This window comes from Gossypium raimondii, chromosome 9, assembly GCF_025698545.1.
Source record: "Gossypium raimondii isolate GPD5lz chromosome 9, ASM2569854v1, whole genome shotgun sequence".
Classification (NCBI taxonomy): domain Eukaryota; kingdom Viridiplantae; phylum Streptophyta; class Magnoliopsida; order Malvales; family Malvaceae; genus Gossypium; species Gossypium raimondii.
Genome location: NC_068573.1, coordinates 47,391,285 through 47,408,010, shown reverse-complemented (window position 1 = coordinate 47,408,010; position 16,726 = coordinate 47,391,285). Strand labels below are relative to the sequence as shown.

At 35.4% G+C, this 16,726-nt stretch overlaps 1 protein-coding gene across 11 annotated transcripts; it reads right to left on the bottom strand.

Moving 5' to 3' along the window:
* Positions 1–9,189: 9,189 nt before the first annotated feature.
* Positions 9,190–16,052, bottom strand: LOC105800509 (protein TIME FOR COFFEE). 11 transcript variants are annotated; one of them, XM_012631693.2, is made up of 12 exons: positions 15,696–16,052; positions 15,092–15,592; positions 14,788–14,972; positions 14,376–14,688; positions 13,806–14,277; positions 13,655–13,715; positions 13,465–13,557; positions 13,110–13,383; positions 12,926–12,992; positions 12,734–12,803; positions 12,271–12,642; positions 9,190–12,141 (listed from the first exon to the last, which is right to left on the bottom strand). In XM_012631693.2, exons 1-12 carry the CDS (start codon positions 15,799–15,801, stop codon positions 9,772–9,774), a joined length of 4,884 nt encoding a protein of 1,627 aa, XP_012487147.1. In that variant the 5' UTR covers positions 15,802–16,052; the 3' UTR covers positions 9,190–9,771. The 11 variants fall into 11 exon arrangements, with proteins under 11 accessions (XP_012487147.1, XP_012487151.1, XP_012487152.1 ...); XM_012631697.2 differs by having other exon boundaries at positions 14,376–14,691; positions 14,878–14,972; XM_012631698.2 differs by having other exon boundaries at positions 14,878–14,972.
* Between the last annotated feature and the right edge of the window lie 674 nt (positions 16,053–16,726).

The following is a 16,726-nucleotide window of genomic DNA, read 5'->3' as shown; positions in this document are numbered from 1 at the left end:
ATGGGCTTGGGCAAAAAATGAGGCCCGTTTAGAAAACGGGCCGGGCCTTGGGCACCACTTTTTGGTCAAGACTGCCCACCAAGATAATAAATATATTTATTTTTAAAATTTTAAAATATTTTTACTTACTTTTTAATTTTTTTAATTTTAAAATATTTTTAAAATACTTTTTTTATTTTTTTAATTTTAAAATATTTTTAAAATACTTTTTTTTATTTTAAAATATTTTAAAATACTTTTTTATTTTTTTAATTTTAAAATATTTTAAAATACTTTTTAAAAACTTTTTTAATTTTAAAATAAAATGGGTAGGGCAGGGCAGAGCTTATGATTTTTCCTCATGAGCTGGGCAAAATTGTAAGCCCATATTTTGGGCCGAGCCGAAATTTTTTATGGGCTCGGCCCATGAGCACCTCTAGTGGTAGGGGCCCACCCTCTAAAATGAAAATTTTCTATTTAAATCCTTTATAATTGATAAAATTTTAAATTAATAATAGTAAAATTACAGATTGACCCCCAAAATAATAAAATAATTAATTTAATCCTTTACAAAATATAAAAATATAAATTATTAAATTAAAAAAATTATATTTTTACTATATAATTTAATTCTCCGTCCCAACAAATTTTCTAGTGGATCCTTCACAACTAATGCTCATCTTCGCCCACTTCACCTTCGCCATTGTCTCTTTCCTCTTTGCCCCCTCTTCTTTCCTTTCCTCCGGTGGATCCGGTTACCGCTGCCGAAACTCCGACCCGAGATCCGTCGGTGTCATTTGGGACAAAAACGATAATGAAAACAACGCTCATTCCACCATCGGTGATGATGATGGGACTAAGAGGCGTAAAATAATGGGCTTCGTTGGGATCCAAACCTGGTTCGGCTCCATTGTTCGGAAATGGTGTTTGAGAAAGACGTGGATGCCTTATAATAGCCATAATTTGTTTTATTATATAACGAATAATAATGTTTGAATTAACTTTACATTTTTTGTTAAGGATTGGAAGAAGCAACTGGATGAGCTTTTAGGTTTGCAATTGGTAGAACAAATGATAAATCAAAGATGGCAGAATATGATGATTTCCTTTGGCGAGGAAATATTTTAGTTATGGATTGGCCATGTTATTCAATTGAAAGAAGAATGTTTGTTGTTTCAGCTTAGCATTCTTTAAAGCTGCGTAGGCACTCTTTGATTCGGAGTTTTACGTCAAAGCTGATGAGGATATATTGGTGCGGAGTTAGAAATTTTTTTGAGAGGTGTCAGAATAAAGTTGTATATTTTGATGATAGCAAAAATATTTAAAGGATTAAATTAAATTTTTTTATTTTTGGGAGCCAAAGTATAATTTTATCATATACTAGTTTAAAATTTTTAAAATTATAAAACGATTAAAGGTGAAAATTTCTATTTTATCTACATCACTTTTATTGCATAAACAAGTTCTACATCAAATAGAAATACTTGACATTTAATAATTAAATGAATAATTAAAGCTCATTACATTTTTGTTGGTGGAGGAGGTGGATCCAAAGTATGTCCACTGGGTCTTGATGGAAGACTTTTAGGCAGCATCCCAAAGTTCGAACTTTTTGAAATTGATAAAGATGTTGATATTAACGATGGAGGAGGTGGATATGATGTACTTTCATTAGGTCCCGATGGAGGAATAGGCACACCTGTAGGTAAAATCTTGAAATTTGAACTCTTCAAAAGTGATGTCGATATTAACGGTGGAGGAGGTGGATCTGATGTACTTCCACTAGGTCCCGACGGAGGAATAGGCATACATGTAGGTAGAATCTTGAAATTTGAACTCTTCAAAAGTGATGAAGATGTCGATATTGACGGTGGAGGAGGTGGATCTGATGTACTTCCACTAGGTCCCGACAGAGGAATAGGCACACCTGTAGGTAGAATCCTGAAATTTGAACTCTTCAAAAGTGATGAAGATGTCGATATTGACGGTGGAGGAGGTGGATCTGATGTACTTCCACTAGGTCCCGACAGAGGAATAGGCATACATGTAGGTAGAATCTTGGAATTTGAACTCTTCAAAAGTGATAAAGATGTCGATATTGAGTATGGAGGAGGTGGATCTGATTTACTTCCACTAGGTCCCGACGGAGGCCCACATGTAGGTAGAATCCTGAAATTTGAACTCTTCAAAAGTGATGTCAATATTAACGGTGGAGGAGGTGGATCTGATGTACTTCCACTAGGTCCCGGCGGAGGAATAGGCACACCTGTAGGTAAAATCCTGAAATTTGAACTCTTCAAAAGTGATGAAGATGTCGATATCAAAGATGGAGGAGGCAGATCTGATGTACTTCCACTAGGTCCCGACAAAGGCACACCTGTAGGTAGAATCCTGAAATTTGAACTCTTCAAAAGTGACGAAGATGTCGATATTGACGGTGGAGGAGGTGGATCTGATGTACTTCCACTAGGTCTCGACGAAGAAATAGGCACACCTGTAGGTAGAATCTTGAAATTTGAACTCTTTGAAAGCGATGAAGATATCGATGTCATTAGTGAAAAAGTTGAGTGTGTACTAGATCCAAATGAAGGAATAAGCACGCCTTTAGGCAGCATCCCAAATCAAAGGGTTGCATCAGCCAAATGTGCTAAACCTAATGCAACCATAAACATTATGGAAAACCAAAACCTATGCTCCATAATCTTCATCACCCAAGTCTTTAACAATTTTTTAAGGTTTTATTTTACTTTTGAAGGATGCAAGTAAATCTTTTCTTCTTTGATGTTTATCTAGGAGTTTTACAATTATTGAATTTATTGATTAATAAATATTAATATTTTATTTTATAGTTAAATGTTTAATTCCCTTAAATGTAATATATTACATTGAATGGTGTTTAATTCTCAATAATCATCCATTTCTTGTTTGTTTCCATTTATGACAAAATTTACCTTATTTGCCTATTATTTTCATTTATTGTCTTGCTCTTTTGCACTATATTAATTGAGAACTTTAAAATTACTTAATATAGGTAAAGATTAAAATTTTTAATTGGTAAAACTATAATTATAATTAAGTTTTAAAATTACTTAATGTAGGTAGAGTTTTTCATGAGTCGAGTTCGGACTGGGCCCCAACAAAAATTTAGGACCGATTGGTAGGTCCAAGCTTGACCTGGCTCGAAAAAACGAGCTTAACTTTTTTCCCAAGTTAAACCTAGGCCTAACCTGACCCAGCCCGTATTAATTTTTTTAAAAATTATTATTTTTATATAAAATAAAATTAAAAAATATAATATATTAAATACACTACAAACATTGAAACAAATGTTTCCCAACAAATTTTAAAAAGACATGAAATTATAAATTATTTTTCTTTAATATTTAGTTATTTATACGTCTTGTTGAGTAAACTACACAGATAGTCATTCAACTATTAAAAATTATCAGCATTCAAAATAAAAAGTTTATAATTTGGACACTCACATTATATAGTTCGTTTATTTTGACCACTCAAGTTAAAAACTCTTAACAAAATTCTGACAAGATATTTTTTTAACACGTGAATCAATCATTGGATGCCTTGTGGCACAATTTACCATTACATACCACTTAAAGGACTAGAAAATAATTCACCCAATACTAATTATTAAACAAAAAATATTTTATTATTTTCTGGGTTTGGGTTCTGACCCACCCCAACCATCGCCGGCCCAGCACCGTCCTAAGCTGTCTCCTCCCGGTTGACCCAGCTGCTGCTTCCCCACTCTGCTTATCCATTGGTCGTCTCAATAACTTCAAAAAATTTTATCTTTATGGAAACAAGATAAGAGGGTCAGACTCGTTTCTGATATTTTTGGGCCCTAAACTAAACAATAAATTTAAAAAAATTATAAAATGTAATACAATAAAATTTAAAAATTTTGGGGCCCTAGGAGAGGAAATATGTATGGTGAAAATCTGAAAAAAAAATCTGACATTAAAAGCTGAAAAAACAATATATTTTGGGCCCTTCCAGCCTTGACACTCTCAAACAACCCCAAGGCCGGGCTTGGAGAGGTTCAGTGCCGGAAAGCATTGGCGAGCTTTTAAAACTTGAAGTTCAGTTGCATGAGAATACATTATCTGGGTTTCTTCCTCCTACCCTTGGTTGTCTTAAAATGTCAATGCTTTACTTTTTCATTCAAATAGATTCACTGGTAGTATTCCTGCTTCATTCTTGAACTTGACAAACCTCATGCATTTTCCTTCATGCCAATTCCCTCATTTGTCATATTGGAGAATTGCAACTCTTGAAAGAGCTTGATCTTTCAAAGAATCTATTGTGTGGGGAAATTCCAGCTTCAAAACAATCCAACATTCATTTTGGTCATGTATTTGTATGCTAATCACCTAGAGGGAGAGATACCTTTTTCCATCAAATTTTGGTCAAATGCCTATACTTGGATTTTTAAGGCTGCAAAACAACCACCCAATATGGGAGATCTGGTCTCCCTCCAAAGGGTTTAACTTGAAAACAACAAGCTTGAAGGAGCAATTCCTTCTAGTCTAGGTAATCTAGAAGCTTGAAAACAACAAGTCACTTGAAAATACAGGAATTGTATAACTGAGCAGAGCGGGGAAGCAGCGGTTGAGTCGATTGGGAGGAGACAACTTAAGACGGGGCTAGGTCAGCGACGGCTGGGATGGTTCGGAAACAAGACGGTTTATTTTGGTTAATAATTATTATTGTGTAGATTCTATTTTAATCCGCTTAAGACTTAAGTGGTATGCAAAGGTAATTTGTGTTGCATGATGTCTAATGATTAACTCTCGTGTCAAAGAAAATATGATGTCATATTTTTATTAAAGTTTTTAATGGGAACGGTCAAAATGTATAAACTATGTAATGTACAATTTTTTTATTTTAAATATTTAAAATAATAATTTTTTATAATTAATAACTATATATAAAATTTGCCATATATTCTCGCACATTGATTTTAGTTCAATTAAGAACTTTTATTTTGTCCTTTGACTATGAACTAACTTTCCCCATCTGTCTCAAAATTTTGAATATTATTTTATAATAAATTGAATTTTACAAAATTAAATCAAATAAATATCATAAAATTTTCTGTAAAGGCAAAAGAATTATAAAGAAATACATAAAATTAAAAAAACATTTTATAAATCATTATAAAATTAAAAATTAAAAATACATAATAAAAAAAATAGTTATAGCAGTAAAAGGGAAGATGCTTTCGGCAAGCAAGACAATTTTTACATAAAGAGTGGACTAATTGAAAAATCAATCCACCTCATTTTGAAACCCAATTTTTTTAACAAAATAAATGTGGGTTTCAAAGTTTTGTGCCACACCTAAATCACCATCTTATCTACTCATCATCTTTATAGGGGTTTTTTACACAAATGATATAGAAAAAAAAAATACTGAAATAGGATGTCAGAAAAAAAAGTTACTAAAATAGGTTACTTTTTCATTGGAGCCTATTAGGTAGGCGCCAATGAATAAAAAAATAATAATTTTTTTAAAATAAAATATTTTTTCATATTTTTAATAATTTTTAAAAAAAAATACGAGTCAAAATACGGTCAACGGGTCGGGTGGCGCCTATCAGGTAGGCGCCAATGAAGCTGCCTCACAGAGAGGCGCCAATGAAGGTGCCTCATAGAGAGGCGCCAATGAATATTGTAATTTTGTATTAATATTGTAATTATTTTATAATTAAATTTGTATTTATAGTTTTGGATTAGTATTTTGTATAAATATTGTAATTTTTATATGAATATTGTAATTTTGTATGAATATTGTAATTTTGTAATTTTGTAATTTTGTATGAATATTGTAATGTCGGGATATATTGTAATATTATAATTTTTGTATGAATATTGTAATTATTTTATAAATAATTTGTTAGTAATTTAGGATTATGTTATAAATTTTTGTATTTGTAATTATTTAAAATTTAATTTATTAGTAATTTAGGATTAAGCTATAAGTTGTTGTGTTTAGTTTAATATTTGGTGAGTTTACATATAAAGTTTATAAAAAATTAAAAATCATCTTATTAAAAGTTTAATTATAAAAAATTAAAAATCATTTTATTAAAAGTTTAATTATAACTGACTTTTTAATCATATAGTTGTTGTTAACTAATTTAATTTTTATATAATGTAACTTTTATATAATTAAATTTTATTTGATTTTGTATTTATTTAACAATATTTATTGATTTTTGAAACAAATTAACTGAATTCATTTTTTGGTTACAAAATTACAAACACAAAATTACAATATTCATATAAAAATTACAATATTCATACAAAATACTAATCCAAAACTATAAATACAAATTTAATTATAAAATAATTACAATATTAATACAAAATTACAATATTCATTGGCGCCTCTATATGAGGCACCTTCATTGGCGCCTCTCTGTGAGGCACCTTCATTGGCGCCTACCTGATAGGCGCCACCCGACCCAACCCGACCCGTTGACCGTATTTTGACTCGTATTTTTTTAAAAAAATTATTAAAAAAATATTTTATTCAAAAAAAATATTATTTTTTTATTCATTGGCGCCTACCTAATAGGCTCCAATGAAAAAGTAATCTATTTTGGTAAATTTTTTTCTGCCTTCCTATTTCAGTATTTTTTTTTCTATATCATTTGTGTAAAAAACCCTCCATATAGTTTACCTAAATTTATTTTATGAAATAAATTTAACATTAAATTATCTCTACCGATGGTGGTCTGAGTTAGATCTCAATCTGATGAGACAAAGAATCTCTATCACCTCCGGATTCAATTTCGCAACCCATTTGGATATTAAAATATAAAAATTCAAAACATTTTATTTTGAGAAAGTATTTGTTACATTATCCGTGGAGTCTTTAACCTCCACAAACGGGATCAGGGGTTGACAAAATATTCTATAAGGATATAGTAAATTATTAATATATTTATTTTTTTAAAAAAGACACATCAGTTTTTTAAAACTACGGTTAATATTTGATACACTTGCTGTATTTTTTTTATTCCACAAACAATTTTTAAAAATTGTCAGGTGTCCTCTTGTTTTAAATATCTTATTATATCTTTATAAGACATTTGTCAACCTTCTAATCATATTGATGGAATCTAAAAATTTCACTGACAGTATACTAAATATTTTACCCTTATTTTGATAAAATATTATTATTTTAGCTAACCTATAATAGACACGTGTGAGGAATGGGAAAGAGCCTTTGATTAAAAATAATAACTTGGGGGGCACTCTTTTACTTCTTTCTTTTTTGGCCCAATCACTCTTTTCCATTTAACAAGTCCTTTTTGTAGGACCCTTTTCAAAAAACAACAAATATTTGAGTTCATCGTGTATATTAATAATATTTATTTTAATTTTAATAGGTTTATTTATGTCTCCGGTCTTTGTACGTTTCATTTTTTTAATTTAGTATCTCTACTTTTGATTTTAAAAATGAACTCTTATACTTATTTGATTTTAAAATAAAATCAAATTAGTAAGATTGGTAATTAATTTCTGTTAAATTTGAATACTTATGATCAATTAAAATAAAAAAGTAACGAAAATTTAAGAAAAATCCATTAATGATGTTAAGACAAATAAATGGCCTATCCTAAAAATAAAAATAGAGGATTAAATTTTAAAATTCAAAGACTATAAAAATAGTGGGATTAAACCATTTTAATATGTTAATTATAATTTGATATATATATATATGATGTTTTATATATTTTTAAACATTTTAATACGGTTTGTTTTATCAATTACATTATTTGAATCAAATCATCTAAGTGTCTAATAAAAGTTTTAATCACTTCTTGAAATAAATATCAATTGTCAATCATTTTAATATAGAAAAATATTTGGTACACTGCGAGCTGAGTTTTTAGACTCTACAAGTAGGGTCAAGGGATTGACAAGTGTTGTTCTCTAGGAGTATAGTAAAATTTTTAAACAAAAAAAAGAGACGTAACAATTTTTTAAAATTGCTTGTCGAATAAAAAATACACCGTCAATGTATCAAATATTAATCTTTTTAACATATCAATTATTTATATATTTAAATCATATTATGTTTTATATTATGACTTAATTCTTTTCACTACATGTATTATATTAAAATTAAAAAAAAAAAGAGAGAGTAAAACTTTAACATAATTATTTAATATTAATTTAAATAAAAGAATTAATTTAATAAAATTCCTATAATAAAGGGAACTGTCAATACTTTGACCTAGTTGCAACTGTCCACATAAATATAATGAAATGATGGCTGAAGTTAATGTTATATTAGGAACCCATTTGATTTATTTGTTCTTTTTGGGAAGTGGCCCCATTCCCACATCATGAAATACCTTGATCACATGTTATATAATTTATTTTATTACATTTATATATATCAATTAAAATTAGGAGCTAACAAGTGTTTTATAAAAATATAATAATATTTTTTTATTAAAACACAATATCATTTAATAATTAAAAATTGAAGTAGCAACTTTTAAATGCAAAAGAATATTGAAATTAAGCCAGCAGAGCAGAGGTATTGGAGACAAGAAGACCCCATACGGGTAACGGAACACACACACAAATTTATTAAAAAATTAAATGGGTAAAATTGGGTTGACAAGTGAAGGAGAAAAAGGAAAGGAATGTGAACAGGTGTGAAGAAGAGCATCAAGAAAAGTCATCCTTACAGGTAAGGAAGTAGCTACTTGTCTTGTGCTTTGAAGGGAGGCGGAGGGCAATTTTGGGAACATAAAATACTACGTCAATTTTGTAATTATCAAATGATGATTATAGTTAAGTGTGCATTAGGGTGACGTGGAAGTAGTGGACAGAATGTGAAGAGGATTATAAATCCGGGAATATGTAATAAAATAATAAGGAAAGAGGGGGGCAAACTCAAACAATCTACTTTTGTTTGAGAAATGGGAATGGGCCCCACACGTCAAAATAATACAAAGTCGATTTGCTTTTGATGGTGGTAAGTGGCAGGCTTAAATTTAGCCACCTCATCCCATCCTCCCACGACAATTATCATCCTATCCATATCTCCTTTTCACCAAATCATCATCTCTCTTTGCTTTCAATTTTATCAATTTTGAGGACAGTAAAAGAACAAACCAAAAGGAATGGAATCAAAGCTAAGGCCTAAGTGGCAATAATCAAAAAGGAGACAAAAATAAGTGATCTTTAATATGTGTCACACATATACACCATTCAGTTTTGCATCATTATGTTCCAAAGATTTGTTTACTGACTTCTTTTCTGCAAATTTCAAATAATAAAAGAAAGAAAGAAAAAAGAACCCCTACAATACAGCCCCAAAAGATGGAAAAGTTGTCTGCTTTTCCTCATCCCCCCCCCCCCCATCTTTTTTTTTTAATCCTCCATCATCTGCCCCATCAAACCAATCAAATTTAATTACATAAGGCATATCAGGGATCAACCATGTCAAAGATTATAAACAAAAGTCTACATGTTTGGTGGATACACATGAGAAAGCACATTCCACAAAGAAAAACTTCCCCCATCACTTTGCAAAATTGTGGGTTGAGTGAGTTCTAAGCCACATTATATATATAACTTCAATCATATCCTCCTGTTTTCGCTGCTGCTGTCATTTCTGGGCAAAAAACCAGTTTATCTTTCCTGATTCGGTCCCCAATATCATTGATTCCGTTTTCATTCCGTACCTTCTTCTCCTTGTTCACTATACGGGGGAAGCAATGTTGAAGCAAAAAAGGGGAGAATTTTACTCACCAGCAGGTTGTTTCTGTTCTGCTGGTTTTACCTGAACAGCGGAAGGGACAGCATGAACACATGGGAAGCCTGGTACCAGCTGATGCGACTTTCCAGTGGATTGTGGAGTAGCAAATTGAGCAGGATTGATAAGTCCCTGGGATGCTAACCCACCTTTCATGTTGCTCGCCACAGCAGCTGCTACAGCTTTTGCAGGGTCGGTGGTTCCGCTGTTGGCAAGAGTAACCGGAGAACACAATGATAACATCGAAGTTGATGTTGTAGATGAACCCAGAGGTAGAGTCTGCTGTTGTCTTTGGACATAGTATGCACTTGCTGTTGTTGCAGGTGTTGTCGAACTTGGTGAGTGTTGAGCTTGAGCCTGCATGTAAGCATTTGGGAAGAACAGCTGCCCTTGATGAAGTGCATGCTTTTGATGTTGCTGATGCTGTAGTGCCACTTGAGGCTTGGCTCCCATATTTGAAGATGAACATATGTGAGGGTTTCCCAGGACAGATGGCACATTACTCCCACCAACAGGAGATGACTTCTGACTAGGCACGGTCGGTGAGTTCTTAGCTTGTTGGGATGCTAAACCAGATGCTTGGCCAGCTTTGTTGCTGGTGGAAGAGGAACCTGTTGTCCTTGGGCTACCACCAGCACTCCTGGAGAGTGAAGTTGTGGGAGAGCCAACCATCATTGGAGAAGGGGTAGGAGTGCTACTAAGAGGCTGTTGACCTTGTGGTGATTTAGGATTAGATGCAAAAGAAATCTGTGTGGGGCTTTGCTGTGGCCGACCTTGTTGCTGGGAAATATTCTTGAGGGATGAAGTTGATGGTAGAGATTGAGAAGGAACTTGAGAGCTAGTTGTCCTCACAGAATTCTTCCATTGAGGAGACTGAGCAGGACTGCTGCTGCTTTGTATTAGATTTTGAGGAAATGCAGACAGCACATTTGAAAACTTGGCAGCTATAGATGAAGAGTGAAAGTGATCAGGGTAAGCACTTCCATTACTTGTTTCTGGTGTCTTACTTCGAGGAGCAGAAGCAGCCCCAAATTGGAGCTGCTGCTGTTGATTCCGCTGAAGTTGCTGCTGAGCATTAGCAACATTAACACTACCGATTGAAGCTGGCATAACAGGCCCTGAAGTTCGAGCAGGAGCAGAGCCAAGCGTACAGATAGAACTATCAATGACATTTTTGCCTGCAAGAGTGGAATCACTTGAATCAGGCATATCTGGCCTGGAGAAGGCAATGGACTGCCCAGCGGTGCCTGAACTTTTTCCTGCCTTCTTTTCTTCTTGCACACTGGATGCATCATGAGTTCCACGCTTCCCTTCTTCATAAGCATGATAATTATCCTTCTTCTGTTGAACAGCCATAATATGCTGATAGCCTTGCCTTGTACTTCCTGGAAGGCTCTGAAGAATTGCATGATTCGGTGCTAGGGAAGAAATACCAAGGCCAGGAGCAGTAGTACCATTAGCAGATGAAAATGACATTGCAAAAGCTTGAGATGCAAGAGGCTCGACTCCAGCCTTTGAGCCTAGCTGTTGTGATTGCTGCTGTGTCTGTTGCTTCTTTTCCCCATAATTACCAGCAGAATTCATTGAAGCAGCGGTCATCAAAGCAAAGTTTGAAGGCTGTACAGGCATAGCAAAATTCTGACCATAGATATTCATATTTGAACGAGATACTCTGCTATCAGTAGCAGTTGATGGGCCATCTTTGCCATCTGATTCACCATCAAGTTGCCTAGCTTGATGAGAATCATTCTGACTCAGCTGTTGCTGCTGTTGCCGTAGTTGTAAGGGATGAGGTGAATCCTTTTTAGAGGCATGAAACACTTGCGAGTTTCCACTGCCACTACTCACATCACCTCCATGTGACCTCTGCTGCTGGTTCTGCAAATTCTTCTGTGAGGAGGATGAACCACTGGACATGCTAGTGTTCTGATGACCTTGTTGGCTTTGTTGTAACTGTGTGGGTGGCTGTTGCTGCTGCTGTTGTTGAAGCTGTGAAGGGTGAAGCATTTGAGGGGAAGAATAGAAAGATCCGTGAATAAAAGGCATAGGTTGAGCATGATTCCCACGATAAGCAGGTGGCGCCCCAACATGTGCAGGAATTGGAAATGGATAGGCATTATTCTGCAGAATTGCCAAGTATTGAGTTTCATTGCCTGTGATATTTGGGTAGTTGAAGCTAAATGCCGGGGCTCCAGTTGCACCAGCTGGGGTGGCACTTAGTAAGGCAGAGTTAGATGTACTCGATGCAGCTGTGCTACAAGCAGCAGGAGGAGATTTCACATACCCAGGTCGGACAGATGCTGCTGCAGCAGCAGCAGCCTGTTGCTGGTTCAATGGGAAAATAAAAGCAGGGCCTTGCTGAAATTGAATAACCAACAAGAAAATTTTCAAAAGGACAGTTAAAGATATAATTGTGCAATTATTACGAAACTGCATAAAAATTAGACAAGAAAAAAGAGGCCTTTTTTTTCCTGGCCAAAAGCCTACCATGATATTATTGGGTGCTCCTGGGGGTAGAGCTTGCTGGAGCATTATTTGCTTTCTCTGTGCGGCATCCACCATGTTGGTAGCAGCCTGAGAACTTTTATCTTTGCACACATGACCAGGAAAAATTGCAAGACCCTGCCCCTTCTCTTGTACAGAATTCACACCTCGCCCAGGAATGTTCCCATGCAATTCTGAAGGCGGAACAACATTTAGATTACAAGCCTTTGGGCCATAGAGTGAAGCTGAACCAGATGCCGCTGGCCAGAAAGCATTCATCTTCATAATTTGCTGGTGATTGTGAATATTCCGTGCAATGTAGCAATGGGTTGCACATCTCTTTGGCCTCGGTTGAGAAAAAAGCAAATGTGGAGGCTGAAAAAGTCCAAAATTTCAAGATAAATTAGTAAAATAAATAAAAATAAGAAATCAAGAGCTACGAACATAAAAAAACACAGCGACATGCCTGGATAGCAGCTGAAGACACAGCGCTCCCCTCCATGGATACAACACCTTGTAGAGGAGCCATGTATCTGCTAAGGAAAAAAAAGAAAAAAAATTCATGCCCCATCCTCTCCATTATAACATCTAAACCACTTATTTGGATCTATTAATGCCAGAATAGTAGAAAAATAATATCAAATCAACCCAGCTATACCCCATTGGAGGAAGTCCACCAGGCCAGCTAGCAATTGACATCGGCAAAGGTAAAGAGCCAGAATGTGCTGAAAAGGCCAAAAAAAAAACCCTCTAGATCAGCAACAAAAGGAGGAGAAGGAAATTTTCCCAGAGAGAAAAAGAAGGGAAATTCTTTTCTTTAACAAAAATAAAGTCAATTTTACCAGTTTTCTCTACACTAGGATGTTGATGATGTAGCTTTAGAACATGGTGGTTGAGCTTGTTCCCACTCACACTACCTGAACCACTATCTCTGTCAGATTTCTCCAAATCAAGCTGGAGATCAAGATTCCTTTCTTTATTTACAACAGGCTTCTGCGAATCAGCTTCTTCAGCACTAAGTTGGGCCTTCTTATTGTTATCCTCAACTTCCACATTCACATCTCCCTTCCCAATTTTCATTCTTTTGTCATCTTCATTCACCAAAGACTTCATCTCCTGCACATGGAAACAAGCGAAAAACCATGAATTTTTTATGCAACACCATACCAAAAGATAGGTGACGGCTAGGTGACTCACCAATTCCACATCTGCGGCCACTGGTTTAGGATCTGAAGCCCCAACATCAGTCTCACCTTCCCTTTCTGGAGATGATCTAGATGGAGGAGGTGCCTAAACACCAGAAAAAAAAAAGAAAAAGAAATGCATAGTCAATAATTGAAGGGGGAGAAAAAGCTTGGATCTTTTAAAAAAAAAACAGGATCCACACCATCAGATCTATCTGGAACTTCTCTTCCCGCTGACTCTCATTCTCACAAACTGTTGAATTACTGAAACGCGAAATTTCCAAATAAGAAATTTTCCGAACCTTCAAAAAGGAAAAAAAAAAGAAGAAATGGGTAAGAGGGGATAATGCTCACGCTTTTGTCACTGTCGATTTCTCACGCTCGTCATCCAATGGCAGACCAGCGGAAGAAGGATTATCAGCAGGAGATGATAAAGATTCCTTCTTTGGCGATTGAGACTCTTCTTTATTACCGAAACCGATATCTCTACTCTCAGATTCTTCAGTCGAAGGCTTAGAATCCAGTGCCAAATTATTCTTCTCTTCTTTCACTGGTTCTGCTTGAACCAACTCTGATGAAACTGGTCCAGCTTTTGAAGAACTCGTCAAATCGCAAGCACCGCTATCATTTTCAGCCACGGGTCCTGAATTTTTCTCCAAATTGGGAGAAGTTGCTTCAACTTTAGCTGGTTGATCAATTTCAACCTTAGTTGTAGTAGATGAAATGGAACTATGTCTAGGAGGGAAAATAGAAGGAGGTGGAGGTGTCGTTGTAGTCGTATTCTCATCCTCATACTTCACCGGTCTTGGTCTTTTCCTCTTTGGAGCTGCAAAATAAATATACACCCAAATCAATACCAGTTAGTCAATTGCTCAAAAAGGCAAAAAAGGCTTGCGTTTCCTTCTAAAGCTGAAGGTTACGAACCAATTGCAGACATAGGAGTAGCAGAGGAGCTAGAATTTGAAGGCAAAATAGAGGATGATTGAGGAAGAGTTGATGGGGAGTTGGAGATCGGCGAAGAGACGACTGATTTAGAGTCATTATTGGGTTTATTAACTTCTCTTGAATCAAATTTGGCCGAATCGTTCCCGATTATTTCTTGCTTAGATGGGACTTGTGGCTGTCTCATCATACCATATAAAACCTCAGCAATCTCGATCTCAATCTCCTCCTGAGCTGAAGACGAAGATTTCGACGACGACTTCGGTGGCCTTTGCTTTGTTCCGTTAGCATTAGGCTTCTACATCAGAAACCAAACCTTTGTCACTGAATTGAACATAAGCGAAACCCCAGAAAACAAAAGAATTAAGAGGAAGATTTTAATGAGAAAACTGACCATCTTCTTCCTCATAGAAGCACTGGAAGAAGATGGAGAGGCCGGAGCAGGAGATGGTGACGTCAACGCCCCGGTTACACCTGTCCTTACCGGCGAAGTTGAAGCTTGACAGTGAATTTGTTCACCGCCTAAAACACCAACGCCACCGCCGCCGCTTGATGCCCATTCATGAGACCTTTTAGTAGCTACAAAAGAGAAAATTAAAAAGGGGAAAAAATACAAGAAATCAGTAATTGAGAAGAACAAAAATACAGAACAAAAAACGAGAAGAAAAAAAAAACACAATTTCGCTAATCTCTTCCACCTCTACCTGACCGAGCTTTTCTAGGCACCGATACACCAATCATCTCATCGGCGGGTTTCCATGTAGACGTACTCGTCGTCATACTGGCAGTCATCCCCGCCGATGGTGTTGTTCTAATAACTTTCACCGGCGGTGTAAAACTCTTCCGATGTTGATGCTGCTGATGTTGCTGCAGCTGGTGGTGATGATGGTTATGATGATGATTAGACATCGACAAAGACCCGGCGATGATGTTCGGCGAAACCGTCCGAACAGAACCAACACCACCGGTTCCGCCGCTGTCTTCGTCGTCATCATCTTCATCATCGTTTACGCTTTCTTCAGAAGTACCATCACCTCCATCTCCTCTATTACTCATCAATCTATCGCCTCTTCTTCTCTTACTGGTTCTACTCAACCGATCTCTTTCCCTTTCTCTATATCTTTCTCGTTCCCTATCTCTGTCCTTCTTTCGATCCCTTAAACGCGCCGTTTCATGCGTCTCCACCGGTCCGTCTTCCTCTGCAATCCAAACAAAAACAAAAAAACAAAATCAGGAAATCACTAAAACGACATCGTTAGAGAAGAAGAATAAATGAAAAGCCAGATCTGATTTCAAAATAACCTGGAGAGTCTCTGAGAGAGCTAGTCCTATGACGCCGCCGTGAAAGGCCATTGGTCGCCGCGGCGGACGCCATACTGACTCTCCTCGCTTCTCTGGTTCTATCCATCTCTGTAAAATTAACTCGTCTTGCTAATAATAATTTAAATAAACCACTAATTATTAAAGAAACCAGACTGGTTGCATGACACTCGTCAGTCAGACGGCACAATATACCATAATTCACCGGAAAGAAGCTCCGGCGATTATCTCCGGTGAGAAAACCGATTCACTATAGTTATCAAAGATCTTAGCTTTCTCTTATTTCTCTCCTCTCTCTCTCTCTCTCTCTTTCCACTTTTTTTTTTAATGTTCTAATCTCATCATCATCTTTTCGCTATATTTTATTACTCAACGAAACCCACTACTAACCCTAATGGACGGCCACGATCCCTGACTGCAATCATGCTCGAATCCTAACTGTTCATCCTCTCTCGATCCGACGGTTATTATTGACTTAAACCGAGATGGCAAGATCTGAACTGTTGGATTAGTGGTCACTACACGGTCGTCACCTTTTTCTCTCAGTATACTGCCACGTGTCGGTTTTTCTTCCTTTCTCGAGCTCCCCGAGTTTCTTGTCACTCACTACCGATTTAGTAACGATAAATAATAAAAAGGATAAATTTAACTCAAAGTCCTTGGATAATGGGTTTTTTTATGGATTTAACCATTTTTATCTCTGGTTTTCGAAATATATGTTTTCAGTTCTCCAATTAACTTTATCTAACCATACAAAAGTAATAAAATAAATGAGGTCAAATTATTTAACAAACCATATTTTAAGAAAATGATCGACTAAATTCATCAAAAACTCATGGTACTGGGATTTTTAAAATATTTGACCAACAACACGTTTAAAAAACATCACACTAGTATTGAAATTTTATGGACTATTGAATAAGAATCACGAGTTTTGGAAATAAAATTTACCACCCAAAACTTTTCTTATCTCATCATTTATTTTAAAATAAAATTTATTGAAAATGTAGTTC